The 22857-nt window shown below is 44.3% G+C and overlaps 1 protein-coding gene across 1 annotated transcript in view; it reads right to left on the bottom strand.

Moving 5' to 3' along the window:
• Nucleotides 1–22857, bottom strand: part of pamr1b (peptidase domain containing associated with muscle regeneration 1b) — a 40231-nt gene that overhangs the window by 15592 nt on the left and 1782 nt on the right. Inside the window, exons 2-3 of the mRNA XM_083763359.1 lie at nt 7450–7626; nt 853–978 (exon numbers count right to left, since the gene is read on the bottom strand). Of these exons, the coding sequence (XP_083619485.1) occupies nt 853–978; nt 7450–7626 (303 nt within the window). The remainder of the gene's footprint in view (nt 1–852; nt 979–7449; nt 7627–22857) is intronic.

Genomic DNA, 22857 nt, shown 5'->3' with positions numbered 1-22857 from the left:
CTTTCCAGGTTTCAGAAATGTCTCCATGTGTCAAATAATTGATTTCCAAATGTTACTGTTGGTCTATAAAGCTTTGAATGGTTTAGGCCGGGCCAAAATACATTTCTGATCTTGTGCGATTATTATCAACCATCCATATCTCTCAGGTCATCTGGGAAAGGTCTGCCTTTTCTGTCCCTAAAACCAAACATAAGCGTGGGGAAGCAGCATTTACCACATACAGTATCTGGAACAAAGTCCCAGAAAACTGCAGGTCTGCTGCCACTCTTATTTCTTTTAAAACACAACTTAAGACCTTTCTGTTTGCTGCTGCCTTGGCTTTGAGTTACTTTTAATGTTTTATTTTTTATTTCTCCTGCACTGTAACTGTTAATTTTATGCATCCTAAATGCCATTGTATATTTGTGCTTCCTTTGCTTGATGTTCTGTGTAAAGCATATTTAATTGCAGTGTTGAAATGTGCTATACAAATAAAACTGCCTTGCCTTTCCCCTGCACCCCACGGCACTATATTTGCATACTGTGAAAGTTATAATCAGTGCCCAAATGTTATTGGATGTCCTGACATCATGTACGAGAACATCCCTGTCATTTCATCTTCTGATATTGAACTCCTCCTGGGCATATGGAAACTATATTTGCATATTGTGAAAGTTATAATCAGTGCCCAAATGTTATTGGATGTCTTGACATCATATACGAGAACATCCCCTCCTCTGTCATTTCATCTTCTGATATTTAACTCCTCCTGGGCTTATGGAAACTCTCCAAGAGGACCCAAAAACACAACAGAGGAATATTTTAGACAAAATCTCACATGATGCGATCATTAGTTGAATGAGGAACACATACTCATACAATCTCCACCAGACCAGCCAGGTCGGCACTCAGTGCAGTATTTTCCATTAATGAAGAAGTCATCTCTGGGACCCCAGGTCCCATTGTTACAGCGCTTACAATTCTCAAATATACTGCAACCTGAGAAAGACAGAGAGAGAGAGAGAGAAACAAATAAACTAGGTTAGGCAAGGAGACGCAGTCAAGAATTCAAAGCTCAGATGAGCACTGGAACATTGGTTCGACCTCCCGTTACTCAGACCATTACTAACACTATCCCAAACCCTATCCTAACCACCCAAGTCTGACTAACGCAATGTCTGACTTATGGGCAGTCCCCAGAGTGGCGATCCTGTCTTAGTGTTGACAACACTCTTTCCGAACAACTATGGACCCCGGCGGCCTCCTTACCCAGACTGCCATGTTTCCTTTACATCAGTGCTGTGAAACTCATCAGGCTCCCCTGCCACTAAAACGATAACGGCATGAACACATGGCTGCTTCCTGAAATAGAATTGCGGAAGACGACGCTCCATCGTCGCTACTTGGAAAGATGGATATTCACTTTGTGGCTTCTCTATATGGTGACCCCAGACCCCGTTATGGGCACAGAAACATCCGGAGAACATCATCATAAGCACGTGTAAGCTTAAACAAGACAAGACTAGCCAAAGTCTCCAACACTGTCAAATGTCACTGCGAAAACACGTGCCGTCAGTAATCTAGGCAGGGGGATTTATGAGTGCACTACGGGCTCTTTAACAGTAACACATTACAGTGTTTTACGGCAAAACCCAATGAATAGGTATTATTTTGATTATGAACAGCTGTTTCCCCCCATAAATGCATTACAAAAAATGTGAGCACATGTGACCTGCAAAGAAAACATGACATACTTCCTGTGGCCAGGTGTTTTTTCTTCTTTAAAAAGAAAAAAGAAATAACATGTTATACTTTAAATTTAAGGAGTGTGACTTTGAGAGCATGTGTTTGCATCCCTGTTGTGCCAATATCATGTCTGTACATACACCAACACGCACACACATGTACATGCACAGTGCACACGCACACACACACGCACAGTGCACACACAGACAGACGCACGCACGCACGCACACACACACACACACACACACACACACACACACACACACACACACACACACACACAGTACACATACACAAAACACAAACCATTCCATTTCAAAATTCCAGCAACATTTCTAAATTCCTGTTGTAATGTTTTCCTCTCTAACAGTATGTCTGAATGTCTGTCAATACTTTGGAAGGAAGAATCTTGTGTAAAACTGGCCCAGACACATTCTACATCAAGGAAAATGAAGAAAAAAAAGGTTTCCCATTAGACCACTTGTACTAGAATTTAAACATCAGTATAGAATGATGATAGATGGTACTTTAGTCTGCCAGCAACCTGGCAGGCTTTTAAAAGACCAGAGATGGAAATGTGGACATGGGCTGGCTACAATCATCAGATTTATATGTATATATAAGACAGTATTATATTTTTCTCTTTAGAAATGACAGAGGGTATGCACAACACGTGACATCATCATCATACCTAGAAGTTATGCAGGAACGCCTATTAAGTGGGAAAAACTACTTTCTGCCCATGACAGCCCAGACATCCAAACAGAAAAGTCCTATCTGATTGCATTAAACAACGTTAAACTCACTTTGCCACTCGATTTGCTACACTAGTGACTCATTGAGGTTGGTCATGGCTCCTGTTCAGCCATGACCAACGGACAACTAAATTGGGAGAAAAAGGGAAAAATAAAAAATAAATGATGGCAAGTTGACAGTACCACCAAATAGTACCCATGATTAGTGAGTCCTGGTAGTGAAATATAGTTGTAGTGTAGTCTAGCTCAATGGTTCCCAAAGTGGGGTCCTGGGACCCCCAGGGGTCCTTGAAGGAGTTCCAGGGGGTCCACAGCTAAATGATAGTTTTGAACTAAATGGACCCTTATGGGTCTGTAACTCTGAGAGTGTGTAAGGGGTCCATTTGGTTCCATTTGTACACTCTCAGAGTTAAATTAACAACATTGATTTTACAATATAAATTGGGGGTCCCAGAGATAGAAATGCCATTAGATGGGGGTCCGTAGACTAATGCATATAAAAATGAAACGGGTTGAGAATCACTGCTGCAGCAGCCGTAAAAATCTTCTCTTATGGGGGTCTCTGACATCTCTTTTCAAATGGGGTGTCCACGGGCTAATTTGTGTCAATTTGGGGATCCTTGACATGAAAATGTTTGGGAACCACTGGTCTAGCTAATATTAGTTTGTTTTGACAAAATGGCACTGGATGAGGGCTCCAGCTATAGGATCCTCTCTAGGGTGCACTAGGATGAGGGCTCCAGCTATAGGATCCTCTATAGGGTGCACTAGGATGAGGGCTCCAGCTATAGGATCCTCTATAGGGTGCACTAGGATGAGGGCTCCAGCTATAGGGTCCTCTCTAGGGTGCACTAGGATGAGGGCTCCAGCTATAGGATCCTCTATAGGGTGCACTAGGATGAGGGCTCCAGCTATAGGATCCTCTCTAGGGTGCACTAGGATGAGGGCTCCAGCTATAGGATCCTCTATAGGGTGCACTAGGATGAGGGCTCCAGCTATAGGGTCCTCTATAGGGTGCACTAGGATGAGGGCTCCAGCTATAGGGTCCTCTCTAGGGTGCACTAGGATGAGGGCTCCAGCTATAGGGTCCTCTCTAGGGTGCACTAGGATGAGGGCTCCAGCTATAGGGTCCTCTCTAGGGTGCACTAGGATGAGGGCTCCAGCTATAGGATCCTCTATAGGGTGCACTAGGATGAGGGCTCCAGCTATAGGGTCCTCTATAGGGTGCACTAGGATGAGGGCTCCAGCTATAGGGTCCTCTCTAGGGTGCACTAGGATGAGGGCTCCAGCTATAGGGTCCTCTCTAGGGTGCACTAGGATGAGGGCTCCAGCTATAGGGTCCTCTCTAGGGTGCACTAGGATGAGGGCTCCAGCTATAGGATCCTCTCTAGGGTGCACTAGGATGAGGGCTCCAGCTATAGGATCCTCTCTAGGGTGCACTAGGATGAGGGCTCCAGCTATAGGGTCCTCTATAGGGTGCACTAGGATGAGGGCTCCAGCTATAGGATCCTCTCTAGGGTGCACTAGGATGAGGGCTCCAGCTATAGGGTCCTCTCTAGGGTGCACTAGGATGAGGGCTCCAGCTATAGGGTCCTCTATAGGGTGCACTAGGATGAGGGCTCCAGCTATAGGATCCTCTCTAGGGTGCACTAGGATGAGGGCTCCAGCTATAGGATCCTCTCTAGGGTGCACTAGGATGAGGGCTCCAGCTATAGGGTCCTCTATAGGGTGCACTAGGATGAGGGCTCCAGCTATAGGATCCTCTCTAGGGTGCACTAGGATGAGGGCTCCAGCTATAGGGTCCTCTCTAGGGTGCACTAGGATGAGGGCTCCAGCTATAGGGTCCTCTATAGGGTGCACTAGGATGAGGGCTCCAGCTATAGGATCCTCTCTAGGGTGCACTAGGATGAGGGCTCCAGCTATAGGATCCTCTATAGGGTGCACTAGGATGAGGGCTCCAGCTATAGGGTCCTCTATAGGGTGCACTAGGATGAGGGCTCCAGCTATAGGATCCTCTCTAGGGTGCACTAGGATGAGGGCTCCAGCTATAGGGTCCTCTCTAGGGTGCACTAGGATGAGGGCTCCAGCTATAGGGTCCTCTATAGGGTGCACTAGGATGAGGGCTCCAGCTATAGGATCCTCTCTAGGGTGCACTAGGATGAGGGCTCCAGCTATAGGATCCTCTCTAGGGTGCACTAGGATGAGGGCTCCAGCTATAGGGTCCTCTATAGGGTGCACTAGGATGAGGGCTCCAGCTATAGGATCCTCTCTAGGGTGCACTAGGATGAGGGCTCCAGCTATAGGGTCCTCTCTAGGGTGCACTAGGATGAGGGCTCCAGCTATAGGGTCCTCTATAGGGTGCACTAGGATGAGGGCTCCAGCTATAGGATCCTCTCTAGGGTGCACTAGGATGAGGGCTCCAGCTATAGGATCCTCTATAGGGTGCACTAGGATGAGGGCTCCAGCTATAGGGTCCTCTATAGGGTGCACTAGGATGAGGGCTCCAGCTATAGGGTCCTCTATAGGGTGCACTAGGATGAGGGCTCCAGCTATAGGGTCCTCTCTAGGGTGCACTAGGATGAGGGCTCCAGCTATAGGATCCTCTCTAGGGTGCACTAGGATGAGGGCTCCAGCTATAGGATCCTCTATAGGGTGCACTAGGATGAGGGCTCCAGCTATAGGATCCTCTCTAGGGTGCACTAGGATGAGGGCTCCAGCTATAGGGTCCTCTATAGGGTGCACTAGGATGAGGGCTCCAGCTATAGGATCCTCTATAGGGTGCACTAGGATGAGGGCTCCAGCTATAGGATCCTCTCTAGGGTGCACTAGGATGAGGGCTCCAGCTATAGGATCCTCTATAGGGTGCACTAGGATGAGGGCTCCAGCTATAGGGTCCTCTATAGGGTGCACTAGGATGAGGGCTCCAGCTATAGGGTCCTCTATAGGGTGCACTAGGATGAGGGCTCCAGCTATAGGATCCTCTCTAGGGTGCACTAGGATGAGGGCTCCAGCTATAGGATCCTCTCTAGGGTGCACTAGGATGAGGGCTCCAGCTATAGGATCCTCTATAGGGTGCACTAGGATGAGGGCTCCAGCTATAGGATCCTCTATAGGGTGCACTAGGATGAGGGCTCCAGCTATAGGATCCTCTCTAGGGTGCACTAGGATGAGGGCTCCAGCTATAGGATCCTCTATAGGGTGCACTAGGATGAGGGCTCCAGCTATAGGGTCCTCTATAGGGTGCACTAGGATGAGGGCTCCAGCTATAGGGTCCTCTATAGGGTGCACTAGGATGAGGGCTCCAGCTATAGGATCCTCTATAGGGTGCACTAGGATGAGGGCTCCAGCTATAGGATCCTCTCTAGGGTGCACTAGGATGAGGGCTCCAGCTATAGGATCCTCTATAGGGTGCACTAGGATGAGGGCTCCAGCTATAGGGTCCTCTATAGGGTGCACTAGGATGAGGGCTCCAGCTATAGGGTCCTCTATAGGGTGCACTAGGATGAGGGCTCCAGCTATAGGGTCCTCTATAGGGTGCACTAGGATGAGGGCTCCAGCTATAGGATCCTCTCTAGGGTGCACTAGGATGAGGGCTCCAGCTATAGGATCCTCTCTAGGGTGCACTAGGATGAGGGCTCCAGCTATAGGATCCTCTATAGGGTGCACTAGGATGAGGGCTCCAGCTATAGGATCCTCTATAGGGTGCACTAGGATGAGGGCTCCAGCTATAGGATCCTCTCTAGGGTGCACTAGGATGAGGGCTCCAGCTATAGGATCCTCTATAGGGTGCACTAGGATGAGGGCTCCAGCTATAGGGTCCTCTATAGGGTGCACTAGGATGAGGGCTCCAGCTATAGGGTCCTCTATAGGGTGCACTAGGATGAGGGCTCCAGCTATAGGGTCCTCTATAGGGTGCACTAGGATGAGGGCTCCAGCTATAGGGTCCTCTATAGGGTGCACTAGGATGAGGGCTCCAGCTATAGGATCCTCTCTAGGGTGCACTAGGATGAGGGCTCCAGCTATAGGATCCTCTCTAGGGTGCACTAGGATGAGGGCTCCAGCTATAGGGTCCTCTATAGGGTGCACTAGGATGAGGGCTCCAGCTATAGGATCCTCTCTAGGGTGCACTAGGATGAGGGCTCCAGCTATAGGGTCCTCTATAGGGTGCACTAGGATGAGGGCTCCAGCTATAGGATCCTCTATAGGGTGCACTAGGATGAGGGCTCCAGCTATAGGATCCTCTCTAGGGTGCACTAGGATGAGGGCTCCAGCTATAGGATCCTCTATAGGGTGCACTAGGATGAGGGCTCCAGCTATAGGGTCCTCTATAGGGTGCACTAGGATGAGGGCTCCAGCTATAGGGTCCTCTATAGGGTGCACTAGGATGAGGGCTCCAGCTATAGGGTCCTCTATAGGGTGCACTAGGATGAGGGCTCCAGCTATAGGATCCTCTCTAGGGTGCACTAGGATGAGGGCTCCAGCTATAGGATCCTCTCTAGGGTGCACTAGGATGAGGGCTCCAGCTATAGGATCCTCTATAGGGTGCACTAGGATGAGGGCTCCAGCTATAGGATCCTCTATAGGGTGCACTAGGATGAGGGCTCCAGCTATAGGATCCTCTCTAGGGTGCACTAGGATGAGGGCTCCAGCTATAGGATCCTCTATAGGGTGCACTAGGATGAGGGCTCCAGCTATAGGGTCCTCTATAGGGTGCACTAGGATGAGGGCTCCAGCTATAGGGTCCTCTATAGGGTGCACTAGGATGAGGGCTCCAGCTATAGGGTCCTCTATAGGGTGCACTAGGATGAGGGCTCCAGCTATAGGGTCCTCTCTACGGTGCACTCTTATGGATAAACGAGGACATTCTGCCCAAACATCTTGTTCTTATATTTGGTTTACTTTTACCATTTTCCCATTGCGTTGCCCATTACCATGGCCACGTGTTGCTGACTGCAGTATGTAGTCTTACCTGGGTGGATAATGCAGGGGTCACATTCATTGATGGCATTGCGACAGCAAGGTACAGCGTAGCCAACAGGGGTCCCTTGGATGTGGCATCTGCAGCGGATGACGTCGTACTCACAGCAGCCTCTACACATGACATTCCACTCAGGTCCGGGGCAGTGATTATACAAATACCTGTAGTCTGGAAAAGAGATGCAGTTCAGTGACTGAAACCCAAATGGTGGAATATTCAACAACTTTAAAGGTATTATGACATGATTTATAACATAATTTTAACAACATTAAAAGTCTTGGCCATGGTCCTTCAAACGTGTCTAAAAAGTTTGAACACTCAACTCCACTCCAGTATTTCTTGACACGAGTGTTTGTGCATGTGTAAAGTTCATCCTGAGAAGCCATGGAAAAACACATTATTTTAGCCTGTAGATGTCGGTAATTCCCCCTTTCCTGTCAACCCAAGATGCGCTTCTTTGACAACGTGGTAGGAACGTCGTCAAAAATAAAAGAGTCATCTAGGCCAGTTGGTATCCAGTGTAAGTTGGTATCCACAGCCAACAACAGAGCAGATACATTTTTCTCTAGAAGACATTATTAGTAAGTATTACAAAGAAACAAAGTCGCGGTTGACAATGAGGAAGCGGAGAAGAGAGGGTAGGCACTAGGCAGGGAGCAGAGTGGAGGGGGCGGAGGTTTAGCCGGGATCTACGTATATCCCTGCCGTCCAACCAGATGAGACATTTTTGCATAATTATTCACAAGAGTCCAGACAGCAGAGAATACACTGAATGTTCAAACTTCGTTTTTTTGTGTGAAATTGATGTCAAGAAAAGCCAAAAAAGCCAAAAAATCTACAAAAATGTGTTTTAAATGTCACAATCCCTTTAAGAACAGTGTACTTTGCAAACTATAGACTCAACAGGGAAATGCTGTTTATAGATACAACGTGGAAGATGATTCAGGAGCAAAGACGCAAAGAAAGGCCCAAATACAAATGACACAGTCAAACTTTCTGAATTCATTTTATCCATTTGTACACTCCCAGAGTTAAATTAATATTGTGGATTTTACTGCATAAGCAGCCGTGGAAGGATTCAGGTCTGTTGTTATCAAAACTGCATGCGTTTAGGCTATTCTGTTGGAGCCTGCTGTAGTGTACATGGTATGCTTTCTGCCTTGCTGATGCTAAAGCCTATTTATACTTTTTTGTACGACTCTTGCTTGCCAAACTACATGCGTAGCATTTTCCATTTGAAAATCAGTTATTTTCAGCGCATGACATGGCCATAAGGCCTCAGCCATGCGGACGACAATGTATAAATTAGTCTCCAAGTCTCCATTCCCCTGTTTGTTTATTTCCTCAGCTGCAGTTCTCCTGTTTAGGAGATAAGCTGACCTCTTCTGTCAGCAAATCTAATGTGGGTTTTCAAAAATGGTATTATACATCAGTCAAGATAATCGCAACATAACACATGGGTTAAATGATTAGCTTGGAAAACCGAAACAGGTCATTAATCAGAAACTGTTTTATACAGACAGCAACCTTCTCCTCCTCTGTCGAGATTTGACCCAATACATCAGAGTTTTATCAGATCGGAGACGCAGCAATTTGTGGACCTTTCAGACTGAGTGGTCGTGGTTATGTAAGAGTGAAGTTAAAAGCTGACACAGAGACAAGTGGAAATTCCTCTGAGGTGGATGCGGAAGGAATGAGGTTCCAACTGCAGTCTGCAGTTTGAAACTTGGCACTGATGTTGTTGATGTGTTCTCCAGACCTTCTTGCGTGCAGTGTTAAGCTCCTCTTCTCCAGTCATTGTTTAAGAAGAGATTAGTCCCTGTAGGGGGCTCTGGGGGCATCCTCCCCCGTAAGAATTTTATGCATTACTAAATGCATTAATCGGAAGCGCTCTGGGAGTAACCACTGGGGATAATCATGCCTACTGTACGTTTTGTGGGGGGGAAACTATTGTAAATGATTATTTATTAAATTATAGTTATTGTCTGGTAAGTAGAATTAACTTTCTCCCCAGCTAGTCGTATGTATAGGGCCAGTGCATAGGGAGGAGTTTCCCTCAGAATGGGTTATTCTGGTTGCCATTTTCCTGCCTACCAGTAAGCTAGTTGCGAGGCTACATTTTCCAGCCTCACTGTGGAGACATATACCATTATAGATAATAATTAAATAAACACTGTAGGCCTATGGTTTGGGTGTCAAAATAACATAACCTTGATCCACAACAGTAATGGATCTGCCCTGTCCATTTTTATACCCTAATGAAGTATATGAGCTATAAAGAGAGAGAAGACTGTTTTCTCTCCTCTATAGCCCATACACAGACACAAAGACTAAAGGCCTATTCATAGTCTGGATTTTCGGTGGTGAGGTGACCACCGGAGCTGAAATAACGTTGAGCGGTGGTGAGTAAAAACAGAGAAGGGCTGGAGCGGTGGCGGTGGTTTTCTCTTCACCGCGGCTCGTGACGTCATGTTGTAGTTCGGTGGTCACCTAACCACCGAAAATCTAGACTATGTATGAGCCTTTAGACTAAAACACTAAGGCAAAAATACGGAGAATGAAGTCGACAGCAGACAGGCAAATGAAAGTTGTTCCGGAGTTCCATTTATTTGCAGAGAGCACAAAACACAGCATCACAGCCATGGGCCCTGAGACCCATGCATGTACCCAGCAGCCTCACAGCGTCCGGAGATTGAAGCCCGACACACACCGTCTGCGACCGCCGCGGCACAGTGTTGCCGCGCGCCATAGCCGCACGGCAACACCAACAGGACGCGGCGCGCTACCACGCGGCTGGGGAGTTTTGTTGACTATATTCCATTGCCACGCCCACGGATAGCCGGGTGGAGGCCGCGCGGCAACGCCTGAAAATAGAACAGCGGTGCATCGGCGTGGCAGGCGAGGCGTGACCGCGCGCCAGCGCGCGTCGAACGCAGCCGGTGTGCGATAGGTTCATTGAAAATAATGGAGGCGGCTGTGTCCGCCGCGCGGCGACGCGCGGGGGACGCAGCCGGTGTGTGGTGGGCTTAACACACTGTTACAGACATTTTAGTAGGCTTCATACAGATCAGAACAAAGACATCAAAGGGAAATGCAAAGGTGCATGGTCTCTCAGGTTTCCCAAACCCCCTTTATCCCAAATTGTCCCCATATAAGGTAGGAAGGTGTCCTAACATGTATAACAACCCCCAACCATTTGTTTGTGGTCATCAAGTTAGTGGCCACTGGCTATTCTGAGATTCCTAGCCCGCTAAGGACTCTGTGTCATGACATGTTTGCCGAGCTGAGAGACAATGTATTGTCACACTATAAACAGTTATTTAAGCTATATTAATGTGAATTGTGGTTCCAGATACCACACTAACTTGTCCATTCTACCGCAGGCCGTCAGAATTATGCTTCCATTGTAGCCTTGCAGTGCATTGACTGTTGGAGATATCAAATAATTTAATACACGCTGTATGGTTTCTTTGATTTGGGTGTCAGCTGACAAAATATAACCTTCAGCAACATTCCCAAACACATGTATGCTCTGCTCTCTACCTGTCCTCAAACGAGCATGACAGTGTAATCAAAATAATAATGGTCAGATCGCATAGACAGATTCTTTATTTAATGCGGAGAGAACACATGTTTGACTGATCACTCGTCACTCTCGTGGTGTTTTTCCCCTCTCCCTGGTTCCATAAGGATATGTCCACATGTCTTCTCGTCAAGTAAGATGTAAACATTAAGAACTGTTTTGACGTGAGGGGAGGGGAGGCGGCTATCAGATCAGAACACCCGAACATTTTCTAACGACAAATAATAATAATACCAACGCCGATCCAGAGCCATAGAGTAGAAGAGTTGTGACAAGTCAAAGATAGTAGAGAGATGGAAGGTGGTGTACTGCAGTGACAGTATACACACTAAGGCTGTACCCTAGCCCTTATTTTAGGACTCGAACTTCGGCAGGAATTTCCGAGTGAACATTCGGACCATTTGTTTCTAATTAATTAAAAAAATAACCGTCTCGATCAGAGCGCACAGCGCGTCTCCCCCGCTCTTTATCAATCTCTATCGTCTCTCCCAACACACATACACACACACACACACACACACACACACACACACACACACACACACACACACAAACACACACACACACACTGTAGTCACACTGCAGTCGAATTATACACACAATGGATGGAAAGTTGGAAACCAAACATAAACAAGACGGACACATGTAGCCTATGTAGTTGAGTGCACTGCACAGCCACTTCCCTCACAAACAAAACGACTCGTCACTCGAGTGAAGTGAAAAAGGTAGGCTGTGTCATGTCATGTATATGACTTTGTGTGCTGAGATGGAAGGTGGTGTACTGCAGTGACAGTATACACAGTACACACCAGTGTCACTGACAAGCAAACTTACGAACTACAGACTGGCAGCCAAGTAGCCTAGCATCCTACTAGCCTACATGTACGTAGGCAGGAAGATGGAACCCAAATAAGCCAAAATCCTACCGAACGCGTTACTATGCTATAATAAGACTTAAAAGCAATGATACTACTTTTCACTGGCTGGCACTGGGTGATGATGCCAGCCTTGGAAAATTGCTTAAGTGATCATGTGCCGAAAAGGTCGCCCACACCTGATTTAAAGTGTGGCCTGGATTCCTGCCGAATGACGGGCAAGAATTAAGCTGCTGGTGTGAGTGATGGATGAGTATGCACAGTGGGAGTGAACCAGGGCGAGTCGAAACAGAGACTCAAGTGCTCCTGTCTTCAGACTAGATACCCATAATCCCTATATAATCGGCATCATGTTTGTTTCAGTCTTTGCTGAATAATAACTGGGAATGGAAAATTGTTGTTTGGAAATGTGTCTTAAAGAAATAGGATAAACAACGCACACACGCATGCATGCTTGCAATAGCAGAGCATGCATGCTTACAAAAACAAAAAATTTTGGCACTGATCAGTACAACTGTTTGCGAGATTAGCTCCAAACACACACACATACACACAGACCGACTGCCTCGGCGCCTCCTACAAAGCCACACCGTAAGAATGTCGCTACACAGCTACTGGCGGAGCCGTGATGAATCATGGAGTGGCTGCTGACAGTCAACTGGAGGGGACGTAAAGATGTCCTGGATTGGTATGAAATGTCCCTCCCAAGGAGACACGCATCTCCCTGGCCTTCTAACAATTATGAAATCATAAATCACATTTCTCTCCAGCCAGAGTCTGGTCTTTTACTTGTGTGCTTTGGCAGCAATCAAACACAATGTAGGCTAGGTTGCAAAACAGTATGTCACACAAATGGGTGTTCTTTAAGGACAGCTCCACAGCCATGCAGCATTGTTATACTGTTGGAGTCATAACATAAAATTACATCATTATAAAATAATGCTGGAGGAGATTTGTCTTAATGGAGCATCAATTCCTACTAGGGGACAAAGTACAGTTTTAGACTGCAATAACAGAGGGGCGCCGTCTCAAGTGAACTTGAGCCACAAGAGACACCACTGAGTGTTGTGTCGAGTTGCGAAGTTCGCTTAGCCGACATAGCCCTGTTCGAGTTGCAACCTGATATTTATCATCGTCCCCCAGAGTCCTGCAAAGTCATGAGGTGGGCGTGACCATTTACTCAAACACGAAGGGGATTCCGACGTCACGTCCTGCATGTGCATGTATTCAAATGTATAGTATTGAAGGTCTTTCCTCATCCTTCATGATTGACAGAGCAGTTCTTAAAGTCATTACTCTTGAACTGATTTGATACACGTTGTATTGGTTGACTTGTTTTCTGGATCAATACATTTCTCTTAGCAGCCAGCTCATATTTGTCTCTCTACTTTTTAGCAGCCTTTGCCAGCCTGGAACAGTTACTGGCTATATACAGGCCTACGTAGGTTAAATCGGTGATGATGGATATATAGTATAAAGGAGGAGCAGTTAGATTTCTTTTTACTGCTGCTTAGTCTGAGTTTGTACTGGCAATCGAGCAGACACAACTGCTATGTCAGCACAGTCTAATCTGTACTCTTGCTGCTTCCTATGCAATTCAATTCAAAGGAGCTCTATTGGCATGAGAAAACATACGTTTACTTTACATTGCCAAAACAAGTGTCAACATATAATAAAAACAGATGAAAATGGTGAAAGCAATCAAAGCATACATACTGTACAGTTGGAGGTGGTACAGCATTGTGTAAACAGAGCTACGTCACATTGCGTCGTTATGTGTACATGTTATATACAGGGTATAGGCCTAAAGCTTTCTGAAACAAATTGCAGCAATATTCTTAAAACTATTTACATAATATTATTACTATTTACATGTGCAGTAGGTCTAGAGATCTACTCGGTACAGATAGTCCTTCCATTGGCTAACCTTTAAGTTCACATGCATTGTGTTGAAAATGCATCTATTACCATGTTGATAGTTTACTTTAAGCTGTGGCTTTATTATTTGTGTTCTATAGTATTTACTTAACCTTAATGTTTTTTTGTCTGTGTGGACTGTGGGTACACTGGGTAGACGTGCATGACCTCTGAGTGTAATTTTCAATAACCATAACAGCATAAGTAATTGACATGAAAATGTCTAAATAAATATACATAATCTAAATGTGAGATTATGGAGCTAAATAAAACATAAACTGATTTAGTGACGTTTTTAAATAATCCCCAAATAAGTCTTTGAATGTGCTTAGACATCAATCACACATTATTCTTTTTAAGATTTGTTTTTGGGGCTTTTTATGCCTTTATTGATAGGGAACAGTAAGACAGGAAAGGGGGAGAGAGATGGGGGGTGACACGCGGCAAAGGCCGCCGTGCTCGGGATTACGAACCCGCGGCACGCCATCCGGGTGGTTTGGCAGCCTAGGTGCCCAGATAGTTGAGCTAACCGTCCGGAAGGTTGTTATATTGACATTCTAGTCAGATCTCAAGGTTATTTACTTGCCGTCCATTCAGTTTAGAGAGGATACAGTCTTGTGAGTCGCGTTACTACACGAGCTGGTATAAACATGGATAGGTTCTATACCAAACAAAGTATTCCAAGAAGTATTTGCAGAAACGTAGGATGTATTATGGGATCATGCCCGTGTTCAGTTATTCAAGCTATAGTTGTTCAAAAGTATTCAAGGCAGGGGAGCTTTATAAGGGGATTACCCAATACCCATTGATGACCATCATTGTTGTCAAATTGTCCTGCTGTGTGTGCGAGACCAGACCTCCAGCAATATAGTTCAATTCCAATGGAATTCTATTGGACCACATTTCGCGTGCGACCACCAGCTCCTTGCACAATATCCTTGTTTTCATTGTAATCCCTAGTAATTATTGTACTGTATGTGTTATGAGCTAAAGGACCTACAGTGCTTTAGCTTTCGTCAGCTATTGATTTATTTTATTTTTCTGGATTATGTTGCGGTGTCTTCTTTTGCCTTTTGCTGTTTGTCTTTTCGTGAGCCTGAATTTTGGTGCTGATTGGCATTTTTCAAGATTTCCCCAGACAAAACGTGAGAACCACAAGCATCCTTGGAATGGACGCATTTGTATGAAACGCGTGTAGGAAAGACCCAGAGGCATGGGTATAAAACACAAAGGCACGTTATAATGAGCAGAGAGAAACAACAGATATTTCTTAATATAATTCATCATCATATGCCACAAATCAGTAAAACCATATGGTCTATTGTTATGACATTTAACAATAATATACCGTAGTCTGTTTGTGTTCTGAGAGGATTGTGATGTGGAAAAGACTTGAAGTGCTATACAGTATACAGTAGCTATAGTGTGTACAAATATTCTGACTTCCTTCCTTCAGTTTTATGGTATGGCTTTCACTCTCCAACACTGCAATGTAAAGTAGTTGGAAGCAACTACTTTGTGTATGTGTGCGTGCATGCGTGTTCACCAAGTTGTAGCAACCAGTCAAACCGTGACTGGTTGGTATATGTGCATGGTGAAAAATCTGTTTTACTTTGGGGCTACAAGGTTTGTTAAAAAAATAAGCACTACACTGGGTTACAAGGCAGCACTAGCTCGCTATATTAGCCAGGATAATAACTCTATACTGTATAAACAAAGATCAATGTCAATATTTATCTTTTTTTGACGCTGCTGGTTCTACGCATTCGCTGACAGTGTCGCCAAGCTGAGCGGCAAGTTGTCACCTATGCGCGTCCTGTGTAAACCAGTGCTATCATTGGTAGATTTCACCAACTTGTCAAATCATAAGGTGAATAGCATTTGCGTTTAAGAACAAAATTGCATGGCATGCAGATTAACAGTGAACGGCAGACGCTGGGATCTGAGAAGTGTGACTAGGGATTGAGAGGTGCTGACACAATCTTCCCTGCTTGCTGGACAGCTTTACTGCTCCTTAACTGAAGCTGGTATAGCAAGTCTGTGTGACCTGATTTATAGGACATAAACTTGAAAGGGTCAATAGGCTTTATGAGCTGGCCTGGCAGGGTCATTACACTGATCGCCACACCATGTCTTGACAGAGAAGTGATATCCTGTGTGGGGTCCTACCTCTGGCTCCATTCAGACAATTTTGTTCAAAACAACAACTCTTTGTTACTGTCCCGAGTTATGGTAGGATTACTTCATGGCTTCCACGGGTTTAATCGCTATGCTTTGTATTGTTCAACTTCAACCAGATGTAAATAAACACAACCAGCAGTGGTTTCACTGTTTACATACTGTAGTGAGAAAAGGATTCAGTTTACTTTGGAGCCCTGCAGATAAGACTGTTGTTCTCTCAAAACCATGACCCATTGGTTTCTCTTCAGACTCACGCTGAGATCCCCCCCCCCCCCCCCCCCCACACACACACACACACACACACCCACACACACACAAACACAGGCAAACACTCACCCCCCCGTATTTAGCACTGGCATCATTTCTACATATTAACCGTGTTCTGGCTCTATGCCTAATGGTCAGAACTTAGGCGCAGCAGAGTTATGCAAATTAAGCATAGTTCCCCCTGAACGCACATCTGCGCCATTAACCAGGTCCACACCTGCAAAGAACACGCGTAGAATTGTAATTAGGTTCATTTTACAAGAGCAACTGTGTAGGAAGGTGTGAACAGGTGTGAGGCTGAGCACGTGTGCGGAATTGCATGTCAGTGAGTAATCGAGCAAGGGAGCAATTGAGCAAGTGAGGAGATAACGTGAGAAGATTGATTGAATACTTTATTAACAGTTTGCAAATTGTACGGTTTACAGTGATTGTTAAAAGGATAACACAAAAATCCCTCCAGGCGCTTGTTTCCTTTGTGGTCCTGTGTATTCAATTCATTATGATCACATAGGCTACTGATGGGGGAAAGTAGACCCTTTAAGCAGTTACCATTACTTTTAAGAGTGTGCAGCCGAGCTGTGCCCAAGCAAGGTCACTCAGTGACAAGACGGATTTCTATATAGTGTCTGGTAAAAAGAGTGACACGTCAGAATTCTCCAGGACAGACTAACCCTCTGGCCTGCGCTTCGCGGGGCCCCACCGATCTGCGGACTGATATGATCGAATCTGATTCGTGATGTAACAGGTCGTATTTGCTTTCATATATGTCTTTGCTGTTCATATGTATATCACATGACCATTCAATTTGGGATAATTGTGGGCAATCAATAAATGCCAGATCTTGTGAATCCATGATTTTAAGTGTACAGCCTGTTTATTGGACTATTAGATAACCCTCTCACAGGATGGCGCATCACTACCAAGTGTTTTGGCACTAAGCTTTTAAAAGATTATGACATGTTCTGTGGAATGCAGTTTTGGCATTTATATCCTTAATTAAACTTTTTATGTGAACACCGTGGCGTAATTGTTACCGTACTATCATTCTTCATTAAGTCTTGCTCCTCAGGCATGTGAAATGAGGTACAGGAAAGTTAGTGTTGAGATTGTCTCACCTGATTTATTTAAGTCTTGCAGGGCTGTAGCTGACGTTGTCACAACTATCTTCTGGTTGCCTAACTAAATTGGGTCTGACTGTGGGGTGACAGACTGTCTGACATACAATAGGCTACTGTACACGTGTGCACAATTAATATTATGTCCAGAGTTCTTAAGTTAACATATTTGGATTTTAACAGAAAAATAACGCCATGAATCACTCAAAGTGAGTGACAGACTCAATACTTGTCAGTCACTTGGCATAGTAGCACAGAGCATGCAAGGCAGCGATGCATGCATGCAAACAACGTTTCTCTATCTGAGATTTAGTATCTCCATCTCTCTCCGGAAGAGATGAAGCTTCAGCTGACACAAATCAACACCATGTTCGCTGTTTGTCCAAAACACACAATAACTCCTCTCCCACCGACGTCATGTGTTCATTTATCTTCAGCCATACAGACTCCATTTGACACAAATCAACACCACTTCTGTTTGTCCAAAACACACTATCTCCTCTCCATGTTTCTACTTCCCCACTTTGCAAGTGATGCATCATGCTGGAGCCTCTAAACATCTGTTTCCTTCATTTAATTTCCTTTGTTTCAAAACAAAATAATTAATACTAATAAATAATAAAAATAGTAAAAATAATAGTTGACAGTACACGTGACTCTGCTACTACCAGGCCGGTGGAGACGGGAGAGAGAGGGAGGGGCAACTACAGCTGTGTCTGAGCAGAGCACCGCGATGGAGGCACGCAAGTTGCGTTGCAGGAGGAACGCGTGAAAAAAAGAAAAAAGGGGCTTGCTGCCTCGCTCATTGTGTTGCCCTACACACTATGCGTAGTGAGTGTATACCTAACGTGTTGCCCTACACACTAGTGAGTGTATACCTAACGTGTTGCCCTACACACTATGCGTAGTGAGCGTATACCTAACAACAGGGCTGAAGTCTTGTCTCTTAACTCCAGAGCGTTTAACAACAATCCCAGGAACAAAACTCCGACCTTGAACTATAGCTTAAGTTCGAGGTGTTTACTGTCACATGCAATACACCTGGCAGAAACATTATAGTCGGTACAACTTCAAGTTCAAGCTTCCTCAACAGTGCAGAATGAAATAACTAACGGTAACTGCATGCAGTAGTCACAGTCACAAAATGCATTATTTGAGTCAACCTCTGTTTAACATATTGGCTATACAGTACTATTATGTTTACAAATCTTACCACAGAACTCAGTCTGTTATACATCAGTCCTAACTTTCATAATAGGTCTGTATTCTTCCCTCACCATGCACAGTAGCCTTTGTTTGAGAGGTACCATGCTGGCACTAAGCCATATACATACACAATGAAACAGTGAATTAAAAAAAAAAGCCACAATGCCTCGTCTGTTTTTTTCTTTTTTTTCTCCCCGTGGATCCTTGTGGATACTTCTGCGTGTGGTGTGGCTTTTCTGGGTTTCATGTCATTGGTATATTCTTTTCCGCTCCAGATGTTGTTTTCCTAGCTGTACTTGAAATTAAACTAGTATATAACTAGAACTGCACTCTGTCGAGTGCATACTTGCTTGTTGCACACTAGTAGGCCATAAATGGCCAACTAGTGCGCAAGCAGAGCGCGCAAGTACTTTTGACCGTTGTAGGTGTAACTATTTGTTACCTACCTACTTTATGCATATAAACACCTAGTATTATTAAGTATGGTTCAAGTTTCTATCTATATAAGAAATACAGTTTTATCGATGTAGATATATTCTGGATCCCTTTTAGTTTTTTAAAGAAAAATAAATCATTGATATGTGATGAAAGAAAAAGGTATATAAATTGAATTGAAATATGTTATACAGTATAATTATTCTGTAAACGGTGGAATCTCAATATCTCTGTGAAGGAACGTTTGAAATGTCTAATTATTAGGTGTAACTATTTGCTACCTATCTACTTTATGCATGTAAACACCTAGTATTATGAAGTATGGTTCAAGTTTCTATCTTTATTTTCAAAGAAAAATAAATCATTGATATGTGATGAAAAAAAAAGTATATAAACTGAATTAAAATATATTATACAGTATAATTATTGTATTACTTATTGTAAATTGTCAATTGTTTTAAATGTATTTCATGTTGGACTATAGTGATATTAATACTAAATCATGATCAGAGTAATATGTGTCTCTAACTTCAATTTCTGTAATAATACTTTCACATTTGTTAAAATATGCATGATCTAAAATACTTCCGTAATCTGTAGTTGGATTTGTATTTAATTGTTTGCACACTACACTAACGTTAACATTTATGGTTAACTTTTTTACACTTTCGTTACTTTTATACACCCCAGAAACATAATGTTGTATTACTTACGTCATCATTGAGAGCAGTTATACAATAGCAAATTGTGCCTGATCTGTCTGATATACTATATGGAGTATGTAGTTGTAAGTTGATTAGTGGTATACTGTCGTTACTTTGCGCCAAAAACCGTGACAGATTACACAAATGACCATATTTCTTACGTCATTATTGAGAGCTAGTCATACATATACACACCACGTACTCTGGTCCCAGCAGATCAGGCACAATTTGCTATTTTATTTTTTACTGATTATGTATGTAGTATACGTATGACTAGCTCTAAATGATGACGTAAGACATACGTATACATATATATACTATATAGAGTGTGTAGTTGTAAGTTGATTAGCGGTATACTGTGGTTACTTTGCGCCAAAAACCGTGACAGCCGTCCCGCCATTTGATGTTCATGCAAGAAAACAGCAAATCTGTGCCTGGTTTGCTGGGACCAGATTACACAAATGACCATATTTCTTACGTCATCATTAAGAGCTAGTCATACATATACACACACCACGTACTCTGGTCCCAGCAGATCAGGCACAATTTGCTATTTTATTTTTACTGATTATGTATATAGTATACGACACGTATGACTAGCTCTCAATGATGACGTAAGACATACGTATACATATACATATATACTATATAGAGTATGTAGTTGTAAGTTGATTAGCGGTATACTGTGGTTACTTTGCGCCAAAAACCATGACAGCCGTCCTGCCATTTGATGTTTATGCAAGAAAACAGCAAATCTGTGCCTGGTTTGCTGGGACCAGATTACACAAATGACCATATTTCTTACGTCATCATTGAGAGCTAGTCATACATATACACAACACTTACTCTGGTCCCAGCAGATCAGGCACAATTTGCTATTTTATTTTATACTGATTATGTATATAGTATACGTATGACTAGCTGTAAATGATGACGTAGGACATACGTATACATATACATATACTATATAGAGTGTGTAGTTGTAAGTTGATTAGCGGTATACTGTGGTTACTTTGCGCCAAAAACCGTGACAGCTGTCCCGCCATTTGATGTTTATGCAAGAAAACAGCAAATCTGTGCCTGGTTTGCTGGGACCAAACGACCACAAATGACCATATTTCTTACGTCATCATTAAGAGCTAGTCATACATATACACACCACATACTCTGGTCCCAGCAGATCAGGCACAATTTGCTATTTTATTTTTACTGATTATGTATATAGTATATGTATGACTAGCTCTAAATGATGACGTAAGAAATATGGTCATTTGTGGTCGTTTGGTCCCAGCAAAACAGGCACAGATTTGATGTTTTTCTGCATAAACATCGAATGGCGGGACAGCTGTCACAGCGGAAGAGACCGGGCGAAATTATTACTTGCGCACTCTGCTTGCGCAAGTAATAACATAATCCAGCATTCTGGACAGACATCATCCCCCTTCACCTAGGAAGGACTCCGTCCTCTGTAGCTCACATCACTTCCCGAGTTCCATGCCCCTCGCAGACAGGGCCATGTTTCAGCAGGCATAGTGTCTCGCACACATCTTTGATGCCGGGGCCAGATACAGACGTCATTGTTACCGGGGCCAGATACAGACGTCATTGTTACCGGGGCCAGATACAGACGTCATTGTTACTGGGGGCAGAGAATCGGCCATGGAGCCTCACCCACTTCCCTCCACGGTTCTGTCAACCCGCTGGTCCACTGTTCACACAAGGCCGACGCTGACCTCTTCCAAGAACAAGCCAAGAACAAGCCATATAAACTTGCATAAGGATTGCTTGGTTTCTTCTTTTACATGTTCGCTCTCTCTGTACGTAATGTGCTACACACAAACAGGTTATATATTACGGGAAACGGCTGGATCAAAGGTTCTGAAGGTGACCCTAGCTGTAACATATCTCTGGAAGCGTCTCCCTTGGTGACCATCTGAGAGGAATAACCCAAGATCACTATACCAGCATTACATTCACATCTACAATATAACCCTTGCCCAGGTTCGCATCTGCAGAGCCACGCTGTCTTGTGGGCCCCAGAGGTTCAATTTAACTCCGATTTCACATCAAAGCTCTATCATAACTGCAGCTGTGCATACAAACTGCTCCCTTTCCCTGCTCAGATGCAGGATAGTGTCGGCATGAGTAAATGTGTCTGCCTGTCTCGCTGCGCACCAATCCCACAGCTCGGGTATTTTCAACTCTGAACAAGGACATGCTGATGAGCCACAAATAGAAGTTGGAAGATTGGAAGTAACCATAATGGACAGTTGGAGATGAGCCCACCATGCTGGCTTGGTGGTTTACGTTAGAGACATTTATGCTTTCTTCCCCCGGGGACCTGTCACCTCAGTTGAACCTCCTCGTATCCTGCAGATGATGGCTCTGTTTATTGTCTGAGGAAGTGATCATGCCGGGCTGTGCGTTCAGCAGCATGTTGCAAACATAGAATCCCCTTTGTGTTACCTGAGTGACGCAGTACCGCTTGGTGATTTGCCACTGAATTAACCCTTTCCTCAAAGCTTAAAGGTGTTTATACTGTATGACACAAACCCACCTTGGAAAAGTAGATCATTTTATAGCTGCTGTTTTGTGGCCATGTTATGTGTGCACAGCGTGCCTATGTTGGTGAGACAGAAGGTGATAGAGAGAGAAAGGGAGAGATTCCTTTCGCCCACTGCCCACAGCAGCTGTCTGGTATTTTGAGACTAGGGCGATTTAGCTGTCATGGAACGGGAAACTCCCTGAGGATATCTGTGGACATTGTGTATGCAAGTGGTGTGATGCTAAACATAGATGTCGATGGTCAGCCTACACATTTCTTTGAATAAACGTCCTGTCCAATACAGTAGGAAACCACTAACGAAATACCTCATTACGACTTTCTCCACCTTGGAAAGTGTGTGTGTGTGTGTGTGTGTCTGTGTCTGTGTCTATGTCTGTGCGTGTGTGTGTGTGTGTGTGTGTGTGTGTGTGTGTGTGTGTGTGTGTGTGTGTGTGTGTGTGTGTGTGTGTGCGTGCGTGCGTGTGTGCGCGACTGTACAGTGTACACTAAATAAATATATGAAATGTAGGTCAGTCTGCACATTTGCTTTCAGCATTTGGCCCTCGATCGT

Source organism: Protomyctophum parallelum (assembly GCF_964188405.1).
Source record: "Protomyctophum parallelum genome assembly, chromosome: 4".
Lineage (NCBI taxonomy): Eukaryota > Metazoa > Chordata > Actinopteri > Myctophiformes > Myctophidae > Protomyctophum > Protomyctophum parallelum.
This window is presented reverse-complemented; position numbering and strand designations above follow the sequence as displayed.